At 32.7% G+C, this 27629-nt stretch overlaps 1 protein-coding gene across 1 annotated transcript in view; it reads left to right on the top strand.

The window, feature by feature from the left end:
* Positions 1 to 27629, top strand: part of Hk (potassium voltage-gated channel subfamily A regulatory beta subunit hyperkinetic) — a 56600-nt gene that overhangs the window by 9658 nt on the left and 19313 nt on the right. The window contains exons 3-5 of the mRNA XM_088234183.1: positions 8435 to 8539; positions 11307 to 11436; positions 15310 to 15403. Coding sequence (XP_088090309.1) covers positions 11307 to 11436; positions 15310 to 15403 — 224 coding nt within the window. The 5' untranslated portion in view covers positions 8435 to 8539. The remainder of the gene's footprint in view (positions 1 to 8434; positions 8540 to 11306; positions 11437 to 15309; positions 15404 to 27629) is intronic.

Here is a 27629-nt window from a genome sequence, read left to right as displayed (position 1 = left end):
TAAAAAATCCTCACTTATGCTGTCGTTGTGTTCGTAACGAACATATGCAAGGAAGTTTTTGTCATTGCTTAAATCTGTGCTCTCATCTAATTGCAATGCATAAAATCTGCTCACTTTTACGTTCAAAATCAGCTGCTCTTTAACATGTTCTGGCATTTCCTCAATTTTCTTCTTCACTGTGCTGTTCGATAACGATATGACGTCCAATTCTTTTGAGGCTTTGTCTCCAGATACAGCCGAAACCATGATTTTAGCGCACGGTAGTATTAATCCTTCAGCAATGATGTGGGGCTTGCTATTTTTCGCAATTGGCAAGGATACTTGGTACGACGCTAAAACAGCACTTTCGTTATCGGTGCTAGTAGCTGCCTTAACAAAACTTCGTTGCATATCCGCACTGAGGTCTTTCTTCACCGTTTAAATTGGTACTTGTGAGACCAAAAGTTAAGTATTCGTCGCAAAACTTACTACGTTTAACCTTTGAAGTCGAAGGTCTTTAATTTGCTTCGTCTAAAGCGAAGACATTTGGTTTTAACCATCATTTCATTGTTACAATCACTCTAAAAAGAAGTTTCCGTTATACCAACGTCTAACGCAACACAAAAAAACATGCACTTACTAGTCGCAGGTCGCAGGCGGGCGGCGCGGCGGACGGAAGTGTCGGCGCGGGCGGTGCGGTGGGGGAAGAGTCACAACCCGCATATTATAGTCTAAGGCCCGCACGCACTTATTTCACTAACTGACCAGCGATGCCATCTTGACGGATTTCCCGTCATATCAGGCGGATTGAAGTACTCTTGAAGCGGGAAAATTTCGTATTTAACGGGATTTTTCAAGTGACGGAATTCCTGGCGGATATGAAGAAAAGATGTTAAAATGGCATTTCAAAATATGACAAGGTGGCAACACTGTAACTGATCACTTCACTTCAGTCAGTCTTGCACACTGTTTGTTATCGCACGTTTGCCGTGTTAAGTAAGTGTAGCGATTATGAGACTTTTGGAGGCATTTATTTATTATTGTTAAATGGTCCAGAGATGAGACTGCGGACCCCCATACATATATTCATAGATCGCCAGGGGTCCGCGGACGACAGGTTAAGAACTACTGCTCTAGGGGATATAGAACATTCAAAATCGCACCCCTGGTCATTATTGGTAGTTAATTGTAGGGAGTTAATACTATCTACTCGTTAATACTGGCAGTTATTCACTAATTTGTATGAATCCTTTGAAATAACTAAAAGTAATTGATAAAGAATGATATTTATTCGTATTTGACAATAAAACTTGTAAACAAACATAAACAATAAATATTATTTTGATTATATGAATACGACAAATAAAAATAACTTCGCTCCAAAGCACCTATTTTTAATATATTAAGTCAATTTTCTAAGTATACCGGCTGGATTATAAAGCAATTATCCTCAAAAATTTTGAGTGCACCATTTGGCTTGAACTAATTATCTTCCATTGTAATTGTATACAGCACAGTAAGTAATTAAATATTTTTGTTTCACAAATCGTAACAATAACCATGGTGCTAAGAAGTTTTCATCACATTGAGATAAAATTGTTAATGGCGTATCGGGAATCAGTCCATATAATATTTTCAGGTCAATTATCTGAATCACCGGTAGCTTAGAAACCTAAGTAATCTTTACATTAAACAAAATAGAAAACAAATATTTATGATATTCTTACCATAATTTAAGATTAGGTTTAAAAGGAAAAAAGTTGTGCTCACTTTTCCTAAAAAAAACCTTTTTTGGCTCTCCTGTAAAATTCACCTTATGGCGCATCAGTCATTTAGCCTTTTAACCGTCGATATAATATATAATGAATGATTTAAATGAGACTTGAAACAAAAAAAAAATCAAATTCCATAAAATGATGTATTATGATAATTATCTTATGAATTCACATTAATTTAGTAACCTGGGGCAACAAAAACAAGCAAAAACAGGCAACTTGGGTTAAGGTTCTCCAGATGCATGCAAAGCACGTGTCTAAGCCAGGTACACTACCGCATCGTCAAGACGCTCGTTATAGGAGGCTGCTGCGTCCATTCTCGGACTTAAATGTTAGTTATAAAATTGAACCACCTAATGCCTAATATTCACCTCAAGCACCTACCCTCAAAAGTCAGAAGTTTTGTGTTCTGAGCTTTGGTAAGGTGTCAAGATTCGCACCTATATAGGAGTACTGGCATTATACAAGAGATGAATAATCGACATTTCATTTTGACCGAGTATAGACTAGAGTTCCAGACAACATGCATCATATAAAAGTTGCTCCTGAAATTCCTAGGCGGGTTGCGAGCTCTTTGTGCATGCTTTCATTCTCAGTTACGTGGACTCCCAAGTATTTAAAGCTGACAACTTTTTCAATCCTCTTTTCATTTTAACAGAGAGGCTGATCATAGTCATGACATGATTTGTTGCAAATAATCTGAGAATTTTTTGTTATAATATTAAGACCCAGACTCACTTACTCCAAGTCGCACAACTTCGGGGAGGAGTTCACTTCTATTCCTCAATGAGATGGTATTGATTTTTCACAAGATAAAATCCATCAATATGATGAATAAGAACGGTGCAAGGACGCAACCTGGCCTCACTCCAGTGGAGACCCCGAACCAACCAGTCAAAGAGCTGCCGATTCTCACACGACAATTTTTGTCTATGTGGAGCGCTTTTATAACAGCAATAATCTTGAAAGAAATACCATACGCATCAAGAATTTTCCAAAAAGATGTTCGATGCGGACTATCAAATGCTTTCTCATAGTCAATGAATTAACACGCAAGGGGTGAGTTCATTTCATTGCTCCGCACACGTTATTGACATGGTCCGCACACGACTTACTGGAAGAAAACCAGTTTGGCTGACTCAGAATCTGCAATACAGGAGCTCGTATTCTGCCCGAGATTATGACATGTGTGGATGAATCTTTTCTGGAACGCTCAGCAGAGTTATTCCGCGGTAATTATTGCACTCTAAAGGATCGCCTTTCTTGTGATCTACGATCACTCGCTCAAATATTTTTACATTATCTCGAATGACAAAGGACAACCACGATATCACCACTCACCATATCTCACACAAGTGCAATAAATATATATATTAATAGGAAAAAAAAGAATAAATACATTATCCTTTTCAAGGGCGTTGTACCTTGTCCAAGAGCCACATCGCTACAGCTATTGAATGTATTATGAAGCATTACTTGCTCCAAAAATGTAAATAATAATATTTACTGATTAATATTAAAATAAATAAAATAATAAATAAAAAAAATTATGCTTATTAATAATATTTACGAAGGTACTAATTTTAATATAAAAATAAACAATTAAATATAATTTATTGTATTAATAATATTATCGATGTTAACTATACTAATAGTTTTGGTAATGTATTATTTAAAATTAATATTTACAGCACTACTTTTATAATTTTCGATGTCAAATAACATTACTAAGTATTTCCTTTGTTTCAAATCACGACCGTTCCTTAGTTACGGCTTAAAAAAACCATAAAATATATTTTTTAATTTTACACAATAACAATTAATAACAACAACAGTAACGCTAAAATACATATATTGCTAAAATGCGTTCTAAGTTTTTGAAATTTTTCTGCATTCGTTATATGGTTCAGATTTATTATTTACAGGACGAGAGAATAAATACTTATCTGTGATTTTTGTTTTAGTATTTGTATTTAAACTGGAATCTATGAGCCGTGTAATACAGCCATTATGTAAAGCTTTATGTAGATATATTTTACGATATTCTTACATAATATAATAGTTATAATAAACAATACGACAATGGGAGACGAAAGAGGATTTTGTTGGCATATCTGTCATTTTTCTTTACGGAAACGGTTGCTTTGCCAAAAGTGCTAGAGCGAAAAAAATATAAAACCCAAGTTGTATTGATCATTATGTTATCTTAGAACATAAGAAAATAATGTCTCCTCACTACGGTAGCCCGTGCCTAGGACACTGCTTTACAATATCTTGCCAATACCAATCATATAAAATTGTAGACCGTGAAGCGTCATAGATTCCAAATTGACAAGCTGTAAACATTAACGACGGCGACATAGTTGAAATCCTAAATACTTAACGTTACACACGTATCTACACAAATAACATAAACTCCGATGGTGGACGCTGTAATACGATCCGAAACCTCGGTAAATAGGACGAACGACACGCGACATTATAACACAGAAAAACTTATTGTGAACCAGCATTAAAATTGAGTACAATAGACGATGAAAACGTTTTTGAGAAGGAAAAATCAATGAATAACCAATTTTGATAACTTTTGAAGAATCCATCCATACCCAAAATGTTAATGAACGATACCCAGATATATTTCTTTCTACTTTTTTGATGTTGAATAATATAATACATTGAATCTGAATAAAAACGACTGCAGAAATTCACAAAGATTGCGAATAGCGAGATAAGAATAAAATACATAATGAATGAATTCGAAATATGAATTTGCTTTACATTTCAATGATTTATTTATCGACGTACCCACTGACGCATAATGGGGACCGCCATAAATTTGCGTCCATTTTCTATCTTTGTTAGTAAGGGCAAATTGTGCTTGTTTCTTGATGAATACTAAAAAAAATATCAAAGTTAGACTTAAAAGTCAAACTGTTAGAGAGAGAAGCCGTACACGCCTTCTAATGTGCATTACTCCAAAACTTATAACTGTATTCAATGCTATGGAGGTGAGCTCACGGAAAATATTATTATATGCCTTGGGGTATAGTGAGGTTGCCAACAAATGATTCTCAAGCCATTAAATATTTTACAAAAAGAACATTAATACAGTTAGTATACTTAATTTATCGTTCGTCTCGTGGTGTAGTGGTATTAAGCATGTTCGCTCACTATGTACGAGGTTTTGAGTTTGTTTTCCGCAAAGGCTTAAATTAAATTAAACTGCGGCCTCCGTGACGCAGTGGTTAAGATGCTTGAGTCACACACGGAAGGTTCCAGATTCAATTCCCCGTGAAAACACAAATGTAAAAAAATGTGTTTTTCTTCAAGCCGTTCAATGTTCTGTGCCGTATCTCACCGCTGTAATTTGTGACTGGTTGTGCAAAAAAAAACTTTTTTTCTTTGTCCCTGCACTGGGTCCTGTAGCATGAGACTGATCATCTTGTAAACGAGTAGTAAATGATTAAGATAGGCTTCGATTGGTGAAGCGATGCAGTGCCCTGCGCACCATTCAGATAAGGAATACATAAATTGTAAAACACTAAAAATGAATACATTTTTAAACAGTGTAATACTTTTGTTTTAAAAGTTTAGGTGTGAAGATATCTTAACAGAGACGAGAACTTTTGAAAAGGGAAAAGATAAGTTTAGACATTTACACTGCTTTTGAGCTATCAAATGTTATCAAATCTAATATATTGTAAATTAGCTACTCCAAGTACTATAAAACGAAGTATTTTCAGTTTTTTTTTATCTCCCTTAGTTAACATAATTATTACACTATATATTAAGATTTAAGCTAAACAATCAACAAATAGAAAAAGAAAAGAAAAATAGGTATTCGAACATGGGCAGAATGATAAATTTTCACAGTGTGTAAATGCCTAGATTGAAATATTCTCCCATACAAAATATTTTAATATACAGACTAGGGTGTCCCAGAAAAATTGAAGTTTTATTTTTTCAATGCATACCCTCTAATTTTGTTTGAATGATGTCGAAACACTTATTAATAAAATTTCAGGTAAATTGAATCACTTGCATCGGAACTCGTCAGAACTTACATAATACGGTGCGCGCAAACTAAGTGTTAATGTGCTTGTTATATTGTGTTTATTTTTATTAGTGAACGCATTGTTTTCGTTGTGTCAACATGTCTGTGGAGTTACGCAGTTCTAAAAAGGAAATATTTTTGGTTGGGGATATAAAACATCAAATTACAGGTTCTAAACTTCCCTCTAATGGACAAGTGCTGGCGGTTTTATTTTATAATATTCGCAAAGTCAATTTAAGCGTCAATGGAAGTGCAAATCTTACTATTCGTGAGTGCATTATTTATTGGGAAAAGGCACGTATACCGACTAAATCTTTACCTAACTGTGTTAAAAAACGTGTAGCCTTATACCAAGATTGGAGAAATTTGCAAACAAAACTCAAGATGTGTTTGAGCAGCGTCGACAAGAGTTTGTTACAAATACAAAAAAATGTTTGATATTGCACATGCCGATGCGCTTCAATTAATAAAGATAAATGAAGATAAGATTTTCTTACAAAAGCAGAGAGAGCCAGGACGACCCGGTCATTTAGCTGGAGTGGATAAAAAATTGACAGAAAACGAGGAAAAGGCGAGTCTTAGAAATATCCAGGAGCAAAAGCGGCTGGCCACTTATTTGGCATCCATAACACCCTCTACGTCTTCTCATGAGCCATTACAAGAAACTTCATCTTCTGATTCTGAAGTTACGGACTTACAAGAAGATTTGTCAATTCCAATTGAGAGGAAACAGCCCGATCCTATTAAAACTTCTGTGAAGAAAAATTTCGTTACTCCGAAACTGGTATTAGACAGGTGTCAGTTAAGAATGAGAGATTCTGTTTTTATTATTGAAGCAACTTTTAAAGCACTTGGCCACAACTCTGACGAATTTCCTATAAGCAAGTCCTCCATCCAAAGAATTCGTACAGAAAAGCGAAAACAACGCGCAGAAGCTATAAAACTTAATTTTCAAAACGATGTACCAGATACTGTAACTGTCCACTGGGATGGAAAACTGTTGCCGGCTTTAGATGTACGCAAATCTAAAGAGGAACGTCTACCAATCGTTACTACCAAACGATTCTAAAATTGATGAACTTTTAGAGTATTATAAAACTGAATTGACCAAAAAAATTGTAAGAGATGACTATCGAGAGTTAATAGAGCTCTTCATAATATTTCTTGGCGGAGATAAAGTTAATGAATTTAAAATTCGGCCCCCAGGCGCCATGTACCAAGCAAGATGGATGGCGAGAGCTATTTATTCATTAAAAATATCGTTGTTTAGCTCTAAATTCAAAATGTCATATGACAAAACAGCTCTATTAGACGTCTGCCTGTTTATCGCGACATCCTATGTCAAGCCTTGGCTGCAATGCACTTTAGCGGTAAAAGCGCCCTACCAGGACTTGTGCTTTTTGAAAGCTGTGAAGGCATACAAAACGGTTGAAAAAACTATATCAAAAGCGGCTATACAGAAGTTTTGCCAGCATTTGTGGTATTTAGCAGACGAAGTATCTATCTTGTCTCTATTTGACGATGATATTAACCAAGAAAGTAAGGTAAAAATAGTAGCTAATTTAGCCAAAGAAAATCCATCGGTCCACAATAAATGCTACATTAGAGAAGAACTTAGCGGGCCTCTTTTCGAAAAAAACATCGATGACTTTGTTTCCATGAACAGCAGATCCTTTTTCAGGCGACTCAAAATTGATGACAGTTTTCTCATGGAGTGTCCTACTTCGTGGCCTGCTAATGCTTTGTTTCAACACGCTAAAATGAAGGTGCAGCCACTAAAGGCAGTTAATGATACGGCTGAAAGAGCTTTTAAGTTGATGCAAGACTTTCATGGGTTAATCGCAGTGGACGAGGAACAAAAACAGTATTTATTACAAAGCGTACAAGAACACAGAAAAGTATATCCTGACTAAAAAACAAACCTTAAAAAGAAAATTTAATTAATAATGTCCTTTAAATAATTAATATGTAAAATACATAATAAATATGATACAATAATCAAAGTACCATTGTTTTATTTACAAAATAAATATTAAGTTGACATATATGGTTTCCTTACAAACTTTTATATTCAAAGTTTGACATCAAGTCGGCACGGGTTATCGCTATCCGATTTCTATAATATTTATTATTTCAGTTATTAAGGTCAAATGGAACAAAACAAGAGGGTATGCGTGTCTCAATCTGTAAAAAAAATTTGCCCTTATAGTCTGGGACACCCTAATATAGACGTCCTGGACGTCCGCTAATGACGCATGACGGTTCGTCGGCAGTTCATGTCAGAACTACGGGATGCGAACCTGACTTGGAAGGATGCACAAGAGCTGGCAGGTGACAGAGATGCCTGGAAATTCTTTGTGGACACCATATAGGGAGCAGACATGGAATGATGACGATGATGATGTTCTTATATAATATATATTGATAATAAGGAATGTTTTTTGTTTTTCGTTTAATTTTCGATGTTTCTGTGTATATAAATTCGTCTGACTACCCTATTGTTATATACCCCTGGTTCATGAATCCGTACAAATGCGATTATTTTGTTTCATAATTTACAAACCGCGCTAAAAGAAAGGTGTTGCAAGTTTTGTGTGTAATAATTTTTATTTGGTTTTTCGTATAGGACAAAGTTAGATTGGCCCAAGAAAACCGCCAGGATCAAGAACTCGACAGGGAATTATTGTATCAGAGGCAAATCGAAAAGGAACAAGAAGAAATCGAAAGAGAGGTAACTTTTTAAATATTCACTTTTGCCAAACGATGGAAAATGATATTATTTCTATGTTGTATTTTCATTATGTTACTTTCCGTGTCCCGGCACATTGGAATTAGTTACCATAATATATTACCGACGTCTTCTTAGAGTCTTCAGGTTCTCGCGGTTCTGGTCGTCCTGGACGTCCGCGGTTGATAGTTCGTCGGCAGGTTACGTGTCAACTACGGGACGTGAAACTTTTTTTTTTTTTTTTGATGGGGGGAAATCCATTATGGACACTCAGATAGTCTGAGTTGTGCCGGACTCACACCGGCTAAACCCCCCCCCCCTCTCTTCTCTGCTGACCGGTTCCTGCCTTGCGGCCTTACCTCTGCCTGCAGTTTGTCTATACTTCCGCTTGTGACATCTCATCTTTTTCTTTTACCTCCATTATATTATCCATAAAAAGTTTTATAAGAGCCCAATTTTGCTCTTTTTTGATCATTGTTTCTACAAGATTATCTGGAGTCAGTCTTTCAGGTATATCCAGGTCCGTTATATGTTTACACGAGACGTGAACCTGACTTGAGAAAAATATCAAGAGCTATCAGTTAAACGCTCATACGCCGCTCCACTTTGGGAGCGGACATGTATTAAATAAATAAAAAGTTGTATTCTCATAAGTCATCTCCCTCTGTTCCTCGATCCATTGGATTGCCTTATTTCAGCACAATGATACTAAGGATACCAGATTACGGAGAGCTCCTTCGGTGAGCTTTTCTCGTTTGGCAATGAATATTTTTTCTTGTATGTAGGCACCATCGAGGAGACTAAAAGTCCTCAAACGAAGTGAGCGGTATGTTGTGGGCAAACTGTGTTTTCATATATTTTTTTTCTTTTCCTTATTCGGTTTTGATTCCGGATCACAATTCCTCGGTTTAAAACCTCTTTTTTATTTCCTTGGATAAAAAATCTCAGGAGGTATTAGTTTTAACTCCCGCATTTTAAAAGTAACTAGATCCATTTTTATTCCCCGAATGTAACGTTTTTCATCTAAAAATTGGTTAATAAACTTACTAATAATAATAATTGATGATCCTTGATCAGAAACGCGATCACAAAAATTACGACTGCTAGCCTTCAAAATAATAGGACTGTATTTTATTTTTTGTGGTGCCGACACGAAAAACATTTCAAAACTTTTTCAATTGCGACTACTTACTTGGGAGTGATTTCTAGATGAATTATTTAACGTTTTCGTTTGTTTCAAAAGGTTGTATTAAATATTGATATTACAAACTGAAAATATGGTTACCAATTTTATAATTAATTTCCTTTGAAATCCTTTTAATGACTTTAATTAACTTTTTAAATAACTCGTTATTCTAAACTTAAGAAAAATAAATAAAAGTATATTTATATGGAGGGGAATACCTGATACTATTAAATGTCACAATAAAAAAAAATATTTGTTATTTTTATGTGAAACTATTTTATCATAACATCAAAGTAAAGTACATTTTCTGCCAATTGGAATATTTCATTTAAAACCGTTCTTGCCAGTAACTGATTCAAGGCATCTTTTTCAAATATTATAAATTTAGGATTAATCATTTTCTGAGGCTATTTTTATGGTAGATGCAGCTTACTTGTTAGGGGTCTTATATTTGTTATAAAATAATTTATTCATTATATATTATATTAGATACAATACATATTTAAAATAAATATAAATTGTCTCACAGGTTTATGCAGATTGTTCATCTTCCCTTACACTGCCCTCACAAGCAAAAAAACATAAAAGGCATAAATATATGCATAAATCGTATTTTGAAATATGACATTTCTGAGTATTTAATAAAATTATAAAAACTTTTTAAAACAGTAAATTGTCAATAATTGTTTCCAAGCGTAAAACCTATACGTCTCATATTTAAACTGTGTTTTTTCTCATAAATCTGTAAACACCATTTTACTGCTTAGAATTACTACAGCTTTCTTTTTTTAAATTTAAAAACGTTGAAAAAAAAACAAAAAAATCATGCTTTTCTAACTGAAATATATTTTAAACAGCTTTTTGCTTAATATCAAATTGTTCAAAATTTTATTTAATCCCTTCATTTTGAGATATTTACATATGAAAATCATTGTCAATAGTCAAACATGCATTTTCCTTAAGGATCTGAAAATATTATTACTTGTAATTTTTTTTTAAAAGTAAAATGATCGTAGTGTGCGCAAATAAAACTACCAAACTATTAAAATATATTTAACCAAACTGTCGTATTAGTTAATTCGAGTGTACCTACAACTGTCCACATATTCTATGAAATATTTTATTAATATTATAGGCACGAATCTTCAAGTGCAAACATGCCTACAGGATCTGTATGAATGATGCCTCAATGGGAATCTTCTCGATACAAACAAACGGAACAATACAATTTAATAAATGTCTTAAATTATTTAAAAATACCTTATTAGTTAAAATATCATGCATATGATTTTTCCACTTAGTTAAGGTGGATTAAAAATACAGTTCTGTGTGTGAAATGAAACCAGAATCCCGAACGAGTGCTTTCGACTCGATGGCTACTCTCAGGTAAAAATCCTTAATAAGGAAATCGAGTGGAGACAAGTCCGCTCCGTACTTTAGTGGCTGGCTAAGTTCGATTCCTGCAGGTGGACATATTGTAGTGTAAATATGTATAAAATTAGTGGTTATAATCAAAGTTGTATTTTAAAAATTGAAATCATTGTACTTTTATTTATTAATGCAAATAAACTTATATTTTTTCAGATGCCTTTAGTCAACAGTAGTACAATAGGTTCGAGAACATTCTCGAATTGGTCAATAGGGGTGACAGCAAGTGATCTCACCCCAGATGGAGGAGAACCAACCGTTGGCGTTGGTTGTGAGTCTTTGGCAGGTAGATATGCACCTTTAATTTTTTTTATTTGTTTTTTTATTTTACAAAAATCTATATTTTTTTGTTGAATTCACTAATTTAATATATATTGAAGGGTTCTGACAGTAATAGGGGCATTGAAAGCACTAAATGTAAAATGGTTTTATTTTTTTCTTACGCACGGTAAAATCTAGAGCATTTGATTAAACGGCGAAGTTTCTCGAAAACGAACGATAAATTTTATTAAAATGATTTTCATAAGAGCGGTTATAATAAAAATTAACTACTTTGAACTATGTCACAAGTTCTTAAAAATCAACTAATGATTGAGTGATGTGATAGATTTCCTTTTTACTGGAGCTCAACTCACCAATCAGAAGAACTCTTCCACTAGAACTTTTGACATCACAGGTGGATGAATTTCTAATAACACGACACATAAAAATAAATACAAAAAAGTTGGCTTAGTTTAAAAGCCTATTTTTTTTTTTTTAAAACTACTGAACTTCCTCATTATGCTTAAAAAAATATTTTGCACTGAGCGGATTTAAAAAGAGGCAGCAAGGCCACTAGAACGGATGCCTATGGTTATGCCGATTGGAAGAGCAGTCAAGTAGCTGAACATTATCACTTTGCAGATAGACATCTTTCACATTAGTGAAACTATGTTTGATTCCCGGCATGGTTGATAAGAAAAAAATATTTTAGAGGGTGTTTTCACACAAGAGTATTTCATAATCCCTGCACCTGTATCGTAAGTACCTGTAGCGTAAAACTGACCTTTATGTTACAAAAATGATTAAGATTCGCTGCAATTAGTGTACCGATGCAGTTCCCTATGCAGCATTTGTTGCGGAAAGGGAATGATGATAAAACTATGTTTAATAGGCAAATTCTCTTGCTATTGGTGAGTTTTATACCTCAATAATGTCGAACCACTGCTCAGGGGTTCATGGTTTGATATGTGGTCCGATTAATGTAATGTTTAATGTGTTTATAATTTTGTTTTCTACCCGCCTACAACCGTGTATTAATATAGCAAAACTTTCATTTTATATTTTTTCTTTTTGGGTATATTGATTAATTAAAATATTTAGCAATATTTATGTATATGATGTCATTTTTGTATTCATCCTAGTTATATGTAGGAATATATATTTGAATGTACCAAATGCTATATTTTATTTCTAACTTTATATACTTTATCTATGTACCATAATTGTTACCATAATTGCCCTCCAGGCGTTTATGAGAATCAAAAGTGAATGTGAATACAACGGCTTAAATATTTTGTTATTTTTAGTGTTATTTACATAAAATAAATCAATTTCAATATTAATTTATTCCGGGTCAATGAAGAGGGCTTTCAATCAACTCTAAGGGAATCGAATAAAAGACCCCAGCCGACATGATAGTCAAACGCACTACACCACGAGACGAAATAATCTCTATATGTTATTAAATATGTGTATATAACCACTTACCGACTTTTCTATGTCTACCTGTTTCGAGACGTACCCGTCTCTTCGTCAAGACACCAATCAAACCAACATGCAAACCAACATGCAAAACCCACTATACACCTTCACCATAGTTGTTGCACAAAAATATAAAACCAACATGACATGCATTTTATAAGCATATGTACTGATTAGGACAAACATGCACTGATTAAATTATGAAAATATAATCTTGTTTGAGAATTAATGAAAAAAGTGGATGGAGGGAGGGGATAAGCTTAATAGGTTTTATAGGGTGACCATTACAGTGGAATATCGTATAAAGGACTATATTGGAAATTTGTTTGATTATTGATCAAATTTGATTGTTGATCTTCATTGATCATTTGTTTGATTATTGATGAAATAATCTCACCTAGATTTAATTTTTCGGGATTTCTACCTGATAATATTTTTATTAATTTTCAGTCAAGAATAAAAATTTGTTTGACATGTTCTTATTGTCTCTGTGTACAGCTTTGTCTGTGCAATAAAACTACTTTCAGGTAAAAATCCTGAAAGAGAAAATCGAGGGAAGATAAGTCCGCCTCGTAGTGTAGTGGTTGGTATCTACACCTACCATTTTTGAGGTCCTGGATTCGATTCCTGGCAGGGTAGACAAGAAATATTGATTTAAAAAGTTTTTATAATTGCAATATTTTATTCTTGCTGGACTGTCGCACGAAGAGTAGGACTGATTACATTAACTTCATGTAACGAACGATCGGAATACGCTGCATTTGGTTATTCAGTCGTATGCTCTACTGGCACCACCGGATTCGAAAAGAGGAATGATTTGATGATGATGGCATTAAACAGTATTTTTTTGTTTGGTTTACGAAAAATAATATGTAAATGTTGTTAATATGAACAAAAGAAAAGAGCTGAATCGAAATCCTATGGAGAAGTAAAGAGCTTTGCAGGTATTACATATACCTATTACGTTTATTCATTCCTAGCTGGAATATTTTTCTGTTATCTGTTCATGTTATTCAATAGAGAGTTCAATATATATATTCTTCAGACAAGTTAAATAAATTCTTCAAACTGTTGACTAACCCTTAATTTATTTAGCTTCGAACTACAGGGACAGTACGTAAGATCATAAATATTTTTTTTTATTTTAAAATGACGAGTGTAATTTTTATAAACCATACACAATAAAATTTGTTAATTTCAACTGACATGTGTCGAATGGAATTAAATTTATTCTGCGTAATTCTGTAAATATCGAATAAATTTATGTTTACTATTACATAGCAACATTAAGTTGCCTCTTTTACAAATCTCATACCAAAAATCTTGATCAACGAAGTTCAAGTTAAAAGCGAATTGATCCCCTTCTGAGGAACCGTTAGCAAGACAGACATAACAATGATAAAAGAAAACAAAATAAAATAATTGAACTAATATACAACTGAACTATATGAAAAAACATACTTGCTTTACATAAAACGCTTGACGAAAATTGAGAAGATACAAATTGTACACAAAATTGCACTGGGAAGCAAGATGATCCAAATTTAAATTTCAAATTCAATTAAATTAAAACACGATGATAACTTTAATCAAAAATACTGACATGCAAAAATATAATACATGATAACAACAACACTATCACATTAAAAAGCAGAGACAAACGTAGAACACTCAAAAATACTATACAATGGACTTAAACACTACAACTTGAAAAATTAAACTGGGACAAATTTAAAATCAACCTAAAAAAATTCACGATGACTAAAAATAACACTACTAGACCTTTTAATAATTACTTTTTAACCTTAAAATATCCAATATCTAAAAGTTGTACGTTTTTAAAGTACATATGTGTCTGTGTTGAATTATCAAATAAAATAAAATAAACAGAGATCGAGAAGTTTTCCGTGAACTGACTTGTGACCTGTGATTTGTTTATTACATTTCTATTGTTTACCGGAAATATTTTAAGATTTTAGACAATTCAGACATTTTTAAGACATTTCTCAACATATTTTTCAAACATTTTCTCATAATAAAAACGAACAAAAATTACGCTTTCTACAGTATCTCTGTTTAAATCGGACCTGAAGAAACATTTCCTTCGTGTATCTTTTTTCCCTATCTCTTTTTTCATTCTTCTCATTGAAGATTAGTTTCGATATAAATTAATTTATATACACTTAGTACTAGTTTTATTTTTATATCTATTTTGACTTTATTTATTTTATTTTTTCTAGCATACTTTTTGAAGCTCAAAAATAACACATTTTATTTGTTGGTTGGCAGAAAATTCCATTTGGCAATAAGCCCGTCACTGTACAAATATGTACATTCTAGAAGTTAAAGAAATAAATATCTGTAATTTGAAAAAATGTTGTCCGTGTATTTTATTATTATTTTTTTCTTTTTTAAGGAGATACTCCAACTGAATGCATTGAGCCGATCTATCCTGAAATCGTGATCAGCGATCGTCACCAAGAAATCCGGAGAGTTCCCACATACCCAGGGTGCGATATACATTTACATATATACATATTTTAAACAATGCTGTATTTAGAAAACTTCTTGAAATAAGACGCAGCAACTATGGCTGTCATCGAGCGAAAGCTATGCCTTCCCTAGATCCTTGACCACGCTTGTCTGCCGTACAATGCATCAGGTGATTGTGGACGTCCACGGTTGACAGGTCGTTAGAAGTTCATCTCTAAATTACGAGATGAAGAACTGATGCACGGGAGTTGGCCGCTGACGGAGAGGTCTTTAGAAGCTGTGGATACCATTTGCTCCACCTAAGGAACGGATATGGTTTTAGTTCGTATTTAGAAAATTATCACTTTTAAAATACCAATAAAATATGGGTTTCTTCCATTTATGCTAAAGAAAAAAAAATCGTTGTCGGAATGGAGTTGATTTGATATGTTCTCATTATTTCTTAAGAAAGCACGTACCGCGTATTTCGTAAAGTATAATATGATAATTTCAAATAAAGATCTAAACTTTTTTCTAAATATGTTTTGAGTGTCTTGGAGGATATTAAATATTTTCTTCTATGAAAGTTTACAATAAAATAATAATTAAATGAAATTACATTTATTAAGAAACTAATTTTAACTAAATTTATCTTTTGTTTTATTAACATGTACGGAAAAGTTGCCTTTTACAAAATTCATTTTACGAATATATTTAGATGAATTATTTTTAAAAAAACATTCCAGAACATTTCTTTTTACCCAAGATTAAAAAATAAAAATGAAACATAAATTTAAATAACACATTCAGTAGAAGTTTGAAACGATTTAAAAATAAAAAATAAAAAAAATGAATATTTTTAAAATCACACAATATTATATTCTATAACATTTAACTATTTATAATTGTCTTGTGATGAAAAATAATCATATTGGTGTTTTACACTTGTTCGCCTATTATGCTTGTTAGTTGTTTAAACTGTTTCAGATGTTTATAAATAATAACTGTTTTAAAGAATAACACTTCTAGTACCAATGCGGTGCTCGATTCGGTTTTTTCATACAGGAGTATGATTTTTTTTTAAAAATAAATTTTAATATCAAATGTTTATATACAATTTATATTTTATAGTTCTTAAGATGTTATGTACTTACTTAATCTATCTTCTATGTTTATAAAAGGGAATGTTCATATGAGTGTCTTCGATGGACTAAATAATTACTACTGGATGAGATTTAGCCTGGGCATATTTATGGCTCTTAAAATCTTCAATTTAATATATAGAAAAAAAGGAAGGAGCGTAAATGTTTTATTCATCGGTCTACCAGGGTGCATTTGACGAGAATGCACATGCTAAAAAAAATAGCAGGTTGTTATTTTTCGTGAAAAAAAAGTTGATATTTGAATATTTACAAACAAAATTTTTTTTTTTATCAATTCCAGTCAGATTATTTCGTTTTTTTTTTCTTTTTTTACTGATTTATTTCTTTTTAATGGATTTTCGGTATTACTAAAATAATATTAAAAGATATTTAATTCATTTTTGAAAATCGTATTTCAAGAGAAGAGTCGAGTTTGACATTTACAAAAATAATTCCAAATTGGAATATTTTTTATTTAAAGTTTGGAATTCAATCATAAACAAGAACCTTGGTAAGTACCTGCTTGTAATACAAATGAAAAGTTCTGTTATCTTTTTTTACGTTTATTCAAACGGTTTTTCACGCTTTCATGACACAATCAGGCATTTCAGTTTAAAAAAAAAACAAAATCGGTTCAGTTTTGAGGTGCGGAAAACGGGACAGCGAAATGTCTATTTTCGTTAAGCATTAAAAGAGACACATGCAGTTATCTTTTTCGCACAGTATCGGGGAGGTAGTACACAGGGATGCATCTGCAAGACAATGACATAAAAACAATGTTCAAATACCTATTTATCAAAATTCCCTGTCACGCACATCCTCACAATCAAATCATAACAATTATAATGTATATGTACATATCTTATATTAACTAAACACAATAATTTATATCAAACTTTTGATTGTGTTCATTTAATCTCTATGCGAGTGTATACTCAAATCTAGCAATAGCAAAGCATTGCAAGGTTCAGCACGTTAAGCATAAATAAATAAATATTATGACATACTGTATAGACAGACCTTAATTTCAGGGAGTTGACTTGCATAAGACTGTGTGTGTAAGGGGGGTGGGCTTAAAAGGGGGGTCCGTTTGTTGGACTTGTTGCAGACGGGTCGTACAATTGTATACGGTTCAGTATAATAACCTGGGGTGGATGAATTTTTAAAAATATTTTTAATTTATTTAGTGCATTGATTTGTTTTACTTGCACAAGCACGTGCAAAAGCAAAAGACGAAATATATTTAAATGCGGGAATTTCAGAAAAAAAAATAACACATCCGTATACTTTTTAATAATTCATTGTTGTTAAAATGCGATCTCTTAAACGAATGTATGGGAAATCAATGTATGACAGATGACAGGGTTACGAATGATGAAATCAGGCGAGAGTGCAAATCTGAGACAATTTTACTTTATAAGATTAATAAATGGTCACTGAGATAGTTTGGTCATGTAAAACGAATGGATAGTGAAAAAATGATAAAATATATATGTATGACGAGAAAAAATGGTAATTTAGGATAGGAATGACCACAAAACACGTGGCATGATCAGATAAATTAAAATTCCAAGTCTGGTCATGTCGAAAACGAGCACAATCAAAGGGCATTTATGACAACATGTATGAATGTGTAAGAAGTTGGAATTAATGTTAAGATAGTCGGCTGTGGCAGTTCATCATTTCTGCCTACGTCGGGAAAATGGTGAAATAGTAGTATTTCCCATATTGTGTAAAAAGTAATCATATAAGCCAGTTATAGCAAACATTTACATTTAGGCCAGTTATAGCAAAATGCGACTTCATTATTTTAAAAAAAAGAGAGTTATATCAAGTCTTATATTGCTTGTAAAGTATTACCTGTAAACCCTAAAATACAAACCCTGGACAAATGTTTTTGATTCTGCAAAATAAATAGAATGGAGATCATTCGGTCTCGTGATGTAGCGGAAGGTCGGACAAGATGTTTACGGTGGGCAAAACGGGTACTTCTCATATGTGACTGTAAACGCAAAAGCGAGACAAAACAATTGCATAGATTGTTAGCTTACGTTCCCCGTAGATTAATATGTTCACTTCGGCGTGCCGGGAGAGTAATACATGTGCACGAGAGCATCTAAAAATTTCCCTTCCCGAAAATAAAAACAAAATAAAGATAAATACGCTAGGTTATTACGACTTGTGTTATACTTAGAGTGCATCAATAAATACAAAAAGGATGCTTGGTTCATGTGTCAACTTAAACGTGTACAATTTACTGAGAAAGTGTTACGATTTGTGAAATTTGGTTCAATGACTTGAATTCGGGTTTTTGTTTTCGAGTACCCGTTTTGCTCGTAGGGAAAGGAAAAATGGGGTTTTCTCAAACTTCGTACAAAAATATATTGTTTTAAAATTATAATTACTAGTTTTCTTAATCGCATAGATTTCGATCACTGAAGAAGCATTGTTAATTTGTGTTAATTTTATTTGGTACAATTTTTAACTTTCAATATTTTTTTAACTAACAAACGTTAAAGGACCCGTCTTGCCCTACCTCCCCCTATAGTATCTACCGGTTAGAGCGCTTGTGTACCATGCCTAAGGTTTAAGGTTTGATTTCCGGCAGCACCAAAATGAGATATTTTTTTGATAGGTGACTATTCAGTTTATTTAAAAGTTTTTGGACTGGACCTGAAGCGCAATACAGATAACTTTGAATTTACGTGTTTAATAATCAAGATATGCTGCAGTTGAATGAAAATTATGAGAAAACGCTAATTTGAAAAAAAACTACTTTTGCGAATAATCTCTTCAGAATTAATTTCAATTAACAAAATTATAAGTACACGTGTACATGTTATTTATTTACTATTAAAATTCCTAAAAATAATCGTTTTCGAAGGAATAAAAATAAAAATAAAATTCTGAGTGTGAAATTTAACCAGACCCTGCTTTCGACTCGATGGCTACTTTCAAGTTAAAATCCTGAAAAAATAAATCGAGTAGAAATAAGTCTGTCTTCTACTGTAGTGGTTGGCGCGTTCGCCAACCATGCTTGATGTCCTTGGTTCAATTCCTGCAGGGTGGAAGTAAAATGCGACGCCAGTTTCACAATTGGACGTCTAACCAACTGCGCCTCGGCGGCGGCGGCGTACGCCTGTCGTATATCTATCTATTCTATGTAATTCTGTAATGAAAGATGCATGCATTTGGAATTGTTTCAACAAATGTAAATTGGTTGAATTACCTTATAAAATAAAAATCAATCCACTCTAATTTTGCCGTGTCGTGTAAAAAAAAATATAGCGGTGTGAAATCGGCTTTACGGTAGGTCAGTTATAAAGAAGTGGTTACACAATTTGTTTGTTAAACGCGATGTTTTTTTATCACAAATCGGTTTTTGAATGAAAACTTGGTGACTTTTGGACGAGGAATAAAGCTCTGAGTGTGAAATAGAACCAGAACGCTGGATGAGTGCTTTTGACGCGAAGGAAAAAAATCCTGAAAAAAATCCCCTTTGCCTTTCTAACGCTTGGTGTTAAAATTGTAGTACCTTCTCACAATCCTTTCACTGGGACTTGATTAATTTGGAGTAGTTAATAACCTTGAAATACGCGGAACTGAATGCATGATTACAAAATTCATATTTTTGTGACTCACGTGAAAGTTAAGAAAATTTTGAAATAATTATAACTGATGTTATTAAATTTATAAAAAAAACTGTAATGGACATAGGCTTTTGTAACTGAATTTAATACAAGTAATCACAGTTTTTGCTACCATTTGTCTTTGTAATATGGTCATGGGTAAGAACGATAATATCCGACAAATGCCCTCTATATAATTGGCGAAACACACAGTTAAAGGGGCAGTGAAAGTACTCAAGTAAAATTATATTATTAATGCGACATATGTATAAAATTGAAAAAAAAATAAAAATTAAATAAAAAGTTTATTGACAAAAAAAAACATTGCATTTTTGTATCAGCGAAATCGATAAGAAAATTCACGGTCATCAAAACGGTTTTTCGAGTAGGGAGTACTTTCGCTGCATTGTTTTAAAGTTCCTGGTTTAGCAACTAAAGCATAAGACTGATCACCTTACTTTTTATGTAACAGAAATCATCAAGATACGCTGCAATTGGAGAACCGAAGGGTGCCCTATTTACCACTGGGTGCGGATTGATAACGTATGATGATTATAGAATAGGTTAATAAAGGTCATTTTAAATTGTACACAATTTTAATACAACTTACATTATCTGTACCAAATGTATCTAGATTGGATTATAATATTCTAACATAAATTATAAACAAGATACATACATACATGCAAGCAAGCGTAATAAAGGCTTTAAGTAAAAAAAGTTACGCAATATCGTCTGCCTAAAACTCGGAAGTCCTAAACCTGGTTTTGTTCATTTAGAGTAGAAACAGTTTTTACTTCAGTAAGGAAGTTTTTCTTCAATTTAATGTTTTTAAATAATGCAGTACTGTACAAACTTACAACGTTAACATGCATATATATTATTTGAGGTCTTAAAAGGAAACGTCAAAATAAAGTTCTCGACCATTATTTGAGGACGAGTTTTACAAGTTAGGGTGACGATATTTTGTATCCTGTGGTAAAAAAAACCCATGCAATGAAACAGAAAAAATATATTTTTACCCAAAATTTTGATAAACAAATACATTCAGATAAACAAACCGCTTAGTTTATAAATTACGTATGTTTTTTGTTGTTGAAGTAAATAGTGCTAATGAACTGAGGGTTAAAGAATTTTGCTCATTAATGTTTGACCACAAAGTTATTGCTTTTGAAATAAATAATTTTGCTAATAATTAAGAATGTCTTTTTAGTAAAAACAAACGTGTCTGTTATATCTGTAATGTTTAACTATTAGAGTGTATACTTGTACATCTGGTTTAACTAAAGTATTTGGGTTGCAATTAATATTAAGTTTAAAAGAATTTCGTGTTTAATTTTGGAATAATTTTCCCTGCGGAAAATGCTTTGGCATTTTATTTGGACCCTTTTACGCTAGTGCGATTTGCGCAGGCGCCCCTCGCGATGGGAGGGAGTTTGCCTGTATTGGTGCATTTCCTTCAATGTGTTTCTGTGAACAATATCCAAAACCTTCAAGCGACCACTCATTTTATTTATGTTTAAAAAATATTAATATTTTCTTATGTTTATTTAAAAAAAGATCAGATTTATCGAGTTTTAAATATGCCAATTAATTCATAATTTTATCAAAATATGAACTATTTGATTATTATATCATCATTTATAAACAAACGAAGAATTAAATTCAATTTCATACTGTAAGCGTTATAAATCGTACATAAAATAATTAGAACGCCATAGTCTTAATTCCTAATTGGTTCGTATCTTTTAAAATAAGATCTTACATGCATACTTAAGGATGCGTACATTACGATTTTAACAATAAGGTATAATATTTTTAAATAAAGAAAGCAATAATTGTGTAGTTAAATAAATAAAAGGCAAAAACATCATATATAATATATTTTTACTAGCAGTCAACTCACCTGACTTCTCATTACTTCCAAAGTCTCTTTATGTGTTATTAATATAATTAAAAAATAGAAAAAAGGTTTAAAAGTACAAATATAAATTTGATGGGGTTGAAAATCAGTTTTCTCCCTTGCGAGGGTTGATTGCCTCCCTTCTGCGGACCCTTCGTCCGTACACGTCGGCATTAGTATTAGCGCGTCCGCCGAGCATAGAAAAGGCTGTGCAAGTCTCTCCGGCGGGTAATAGTCTCTGGTGCTTGACGAGCGAAGCAGCTGCTTGCTGGAGCCCTCTCCTTGGTTTCTGATATTTTATCAGAACCCAAAATCCTCTCCTTCTCCCGAATCCCACTGACACCCCAACACTCCGATTCCAACTGCCATATCTTATCACGCGGCCTTCCGGGTTCTGCGCCACCGCGCAAAACCCCCATAATCATTCACAATTCCATCTATTCCCACTGCCTCTGATTACCTTTTTATGTTTCTAAAATTTACAATTTAAAGTGAAATAAGTTTGCTGCCCGAAGTCCCTCGCCAGCGGAAAGGTAAGATCTTTCACCTATATTTTTCATTCACCCGCAAAAGTTTTGTTTGATTTCTAGGTTAATGCTGTTCAATGCCCTATATATTGCTCAGAGGCCGTTTGTGCAAAACGAGGAAAGTTGTAATAATCGAAGAGTTTTCTCGCCGATACGGTTGTACCGCATTATACTGCATAAATACTCGTGCCATGTACATTTCTTTGGCACTCATTAAATAAATAGAAAGTTTTCAAAATTTATAACAAAACATAGCGAACTTTTGTCAACTTATATTCGGAATACGACAATATATATTTGTATTTAATTTTTGATAATGCGTCTGAGCAATATAATTTGCACTCTACCTTAAAAAAGAAGGGTAATGTTATTTTTGTCGATATTTGTTGTAATTTAAACATAATATGTAAACGTTATCATATAAGTTTTACGAAAAATATAAAAAATATAAAATATGTGTTAACCGCAATCAAAGTACATACGTAAATGTTTTAAAATAATAATTTAGTACTGTATATTTTCATAGTACAATTTTTCTAGCGTTTTTGAATTTGATATTAAATAACACGAAATGCCTTTTAATTTATTTTGGTAACAAAATTGGTACAATTTCGAAAAAAAAAAACAATTTGGCTTTTATCAATGAAGTAAGATAAAATAAAGAAAAACATTTTTCTAAGTTGTTACTTATCCAGCACCAATGACGCGGAAGCAAAAGATTAATCACCTTTGCAATAAAATCAAATGCATAAAAAAAAGCATTTTTTTACACATAACAATTTATTTTAATATGATGAAACATTTTAACGACGTGGTTAAAGACTTAAATAACGATTAAGTATTTTTTTACATATGTACAAGTTCAATATGTTCAGTAAACAGATTGAAATGGCACATTTTTTAACATCTTTGAAACCGTTTTTATTTATTCATTTAAACAATGGAGGCATTATTGTACGACGGGTGAATTAAATACATAATTACATTTCACTCAACATACTTATGTAATTAAAAAATTAAAATTCTTCCAGAAGTTATGGACTAAGATATACGAACGTTATTTATAATCATCCTTTTAAAACGTTGTTTGATCTTTTTATTTTAAATCCTTCGTCTGTCTTGTGTTATTCACGTTTGCCTACAAAGCATAAAGTCGCAGGTTTGATTCCCGACAAAGTTAACATGAAGATTTAATTTTAAAATGTATTTTACACTGCAATATTTCAGTCTTAGAATTATCACCTGAAACGTAAAACTGATCATCTTGCCTCCATTTAATAAAGATCAAGATACAGTCTTATCGGAGAACGAATGCAGTGGCATAATATAATTCAGTGCGTAAAACGATTTAAAACTTTTTCTACATCTTTGGTAAGTTTAAAAACTTTAATATCAGATTCGTGTTCGAAACCAGCCTGGCTCAACACGAGAATTTATTATAAACGCTTCCGAAAATACTTTTATTCGTGGTATTAATTATAAGATTTACAATGTCACACTTTACACTTGACTCTTTTCTCTCAGAAGATGAATAAAGTTTTGAAAAAATCAATACACTTAAAACATGCATTTTAAAACAAGACAGTTACAGCATAATACAAAATTAAATCTCGATTATAAATATTTCGATATTGTATTTTTAATGCTAAAAAAACCCATGAAAAGCAAAACATTTTTTTCTGATGTACATATTTTTTTTATTTGTGCATACTATATTGAATAGTGAAATAATTTTATAAATGTATTTTTTATATGTAATAAAGATAAAACATGGCCTGAATGGATGCATATAATATTTTTCATGTGTATAGTGTAATATATATTATGTGAAATCTTTATGAAACAATACAAAATATGTATAAATAGATGTGTCTTTAGTATCTGGATATAAAAATGTATTTTATTGTCGATAATGTACATACGATATATTGTACAAAATACATGTGTACTTGCTTTCGGTGTAATTTTAAGATGATTTAATTTAAACATGTCGAAAATCAGTATGAATATATATATTTTAATTAATATTTCTCAAGAATAATCATTACAGTAGTAATTGAGGAATCTCTTTTGACTGACATAATTTTATTCATAAAATTATAACGAAACATCCTATTGATTCCTGGAAGAATCCGTGTTATTTTCAAAATAAAATTCATTAAACCCAAATAATTTTATTTTGACGATAAAATAGGTTTTAGTAACACTCCCCATTTTTTTGTTTGTTTTATTTCTTAGCAAAACGTAAAAAATAATTATTTATACATTTATTGCACCAAACAAACAAACAAATAAATAAATTTGTTTTTTTTATGATTTTCTATTTTACGGTACCAAGCGCAAAACTTTGTAGCGTAATTTTGGCCCAGAACTTTATGCAACAATATTGTTCATCGCAATGTTTTTCAGTACTGTTTTACGTTTCCCTGAATCGCATGATAGTATTTGATAACTTTCAAATGTGATTAACTCTTCTCTCTCATCAGCTCACCCATTTTTTCTATTAGCTCTTATCTTCCTATTTACGAACCCCCACCCTCTTTTCTCACCAAGCTATCCACCTGTCTATTGGCTCTCACCCTCCTGATGATTTTTTTTCACTGATCCACCTACATGTGTATTAGCTCCCATCCCGTGTTTATACCTCCTTCTCTTTTTACCAACCCACCTGTCTATTTGAGCCCCGACCCCACTCTCTCACCAACCCACTTACCGTTTATCAGTGCAAACCCTCTCCTTTTACCTACACACCTACTTGTCTATTAGTCTCCGCGCTCCTCTCTCATGAAGGTGCTTGTCTATGTCCTTATGCCTCCTCTATGCTCTCTCACCAACCCAGTCATCTGTCTATTAGCCCCCACCGTCCTCTTTCACGAACTCACCTACGTGTCAATTAGTCCCCGCCCTCATCTTTCATCAACCTGCCTACCTGTCCATGTCTATTGGCTCTCACCGTCCTATATTACTAAGACTCACAATAACACTTCGCTTACCAATCTACAGTAGACTTACTATAGATTCACAACTGATAACCTGTTAAGAGGAAAGTCTGATAAAAGTAAGGAAATCATATGATTTTGCCATTTTAAAACGCCGTTCTTTCAAAACCGCAACATTAAAAAAAGCAAATTAATCAATCTACCTTTTACCTACTCACCTTTTCTTTTAATTGATCCACACTTCTACAAACAACCGTTTGTAGAAGTGTGATTTACCTTCTCTTTTCACCAAACAACCCACTACTCTTTTACCTATCATTGAAAGCATCCACCACATACCCGAATCTGTTTTAAAGACCAAATATCTTTATTCGGATTCACTCATACACTATTTTACCTATCAACCGCCCACTCTCTCAACTCACTAACGACACTAACTCACTACTCACTTTTCTCATTTTTCTTCTCACTGCGAATAACAATTTACCTTTACCAGCCATTTCATATTTTGTCACCACCCTCCTCACCCATCAACCCGCCTACCCATCTAGCTACTCATCCGCCTATCCACTACCTACTAGCACTACTAACTCATTCACTTATGTACCTCTCAGCCATATAACCACTCATACATCTACTCGTATTAATATACATCAATATATATTATGGATATTTTTTACCCAGAGAATCTCAATTGATAATTCAACTGATATATGGAATCATTTTGCGAAGTCTTAGCATTTAAAGCGTTTAAAACCTGTCAATTACTAGTTTTAATGTCAACAATATTTTGAGTTGGTCAAATTTTTTGAGACAAGGACTGGATTAAACTCCCTGGGGAGCTGTTTATATTAACATATTACAATAGAGATGAAAAACATTTATGAAAAAGTAATATAGAAGTCTAGGCATCCACAGGGCTTATGACCGGTCAATGGCTGGTTTTAGTGGCCACTTTATACACTGTGTAACATTCACCATTCTGCCCATATTCGAACATCTGTATTCCTTCAATTCTTTCATCTGTTGATGTTTGGGAAGTTAAAGAGTTGAAAGTTGAAGTTGAAAATATGGGCAGAATGGTGAATGTTACACACTGTGTAAAGTGGCCGCTTAAACCAGCCATTGACAGGTCATAAGCTCTGTAGATGCCTAGACTTTTAAATATAAAATAACATTTAAGAGAGGGTAATAACCTTCTCTTGAATGTTCTTCATCTCTGTTGTAATATGTTAATAGTTTTAATGTGATTACTTTACATAATGTGTAACATTTACCGTTCTGAATATGGTTGAAAATACATTTTTTGAATGTCTCTTTTATTTATTTTATTTTTTTCGTTTACATTTTTTTGTAAAGTAAAAGAACAAATGTTCATAGAGAGATAAGACGGTGTGAAAATTCTATAAGTATTGGAATACGCTGTGTTTCGATATTCAAAATGCGGCAAATACTGGAAATTCTTGCGCTATGTATGATGGCATGAAAAAAGCAAATAGACCTATTGTCAAGAAAATTGCGCCCCTTAAAACGACACAAGAAGACATAATATCGGACTAAAATAAATAATTGGATCATTGGGTGGAACATAACTCTTCCCTCTACTCTTAAACAATTTCAATATCATCTGTTTTGTATTCCGTCGATGCACTAGACATTTTAAATGAGCTGGATGAAATTTCATCACTTGCAGATCTCAAACAGGCTATTGTGAGAATAAAATAGCGGGAAGATCCTGGCGTGGATGATATAGCGCTGAGATACTGAAAGGTAAATCTATATTAACCATACTTTACCATCTTCTAAGAGCTTAAATGAAGGTTGCGTTACACAAGGCATAAGAGATGAGAACATTATTACATTATACGAAAACAAGGGAGACAAAGGTGACCGTCATAATTATAGAGGTATCTCCTTACGTTTTAAAGACGAGTCAGATAATTAGCAGAAAGAACATACCCTGGAAGTCAGTGTAGTTTTAGAAAAAAATAGGCGAACTATGGATAAGATATTTGCTCCTTAGCAACGTCAGAAAAAGTGCCATGAACAGTACAATTCATTGTTTATCACCTTTGTTTATCTGACCAAAGCCAATGAGAAGGCATTTTTAAAGTTTTGGAAATA

This window comes from Micrasema longulum, unplaced genomic scaffold (assembly GCF_059751315.1).
Source record: "Micrasema longulum isolate JH-2025_06_02 unplaced genomic scaffold, ASM5975131v1 h1tg000086l, whole genome shotgun sequence".
Lineage (NCBI taxonomy): Eukaryota > Metazoa > Arthropoda > Insecta > Trichoptera > Brachycentridae > Micrasema > Micrasema longulum.
The sequence above is the reverse complement of the archived record's forward strand: the minus strand, read 5'-3'. Positions and strand labels throughout refer to the sequence as shown.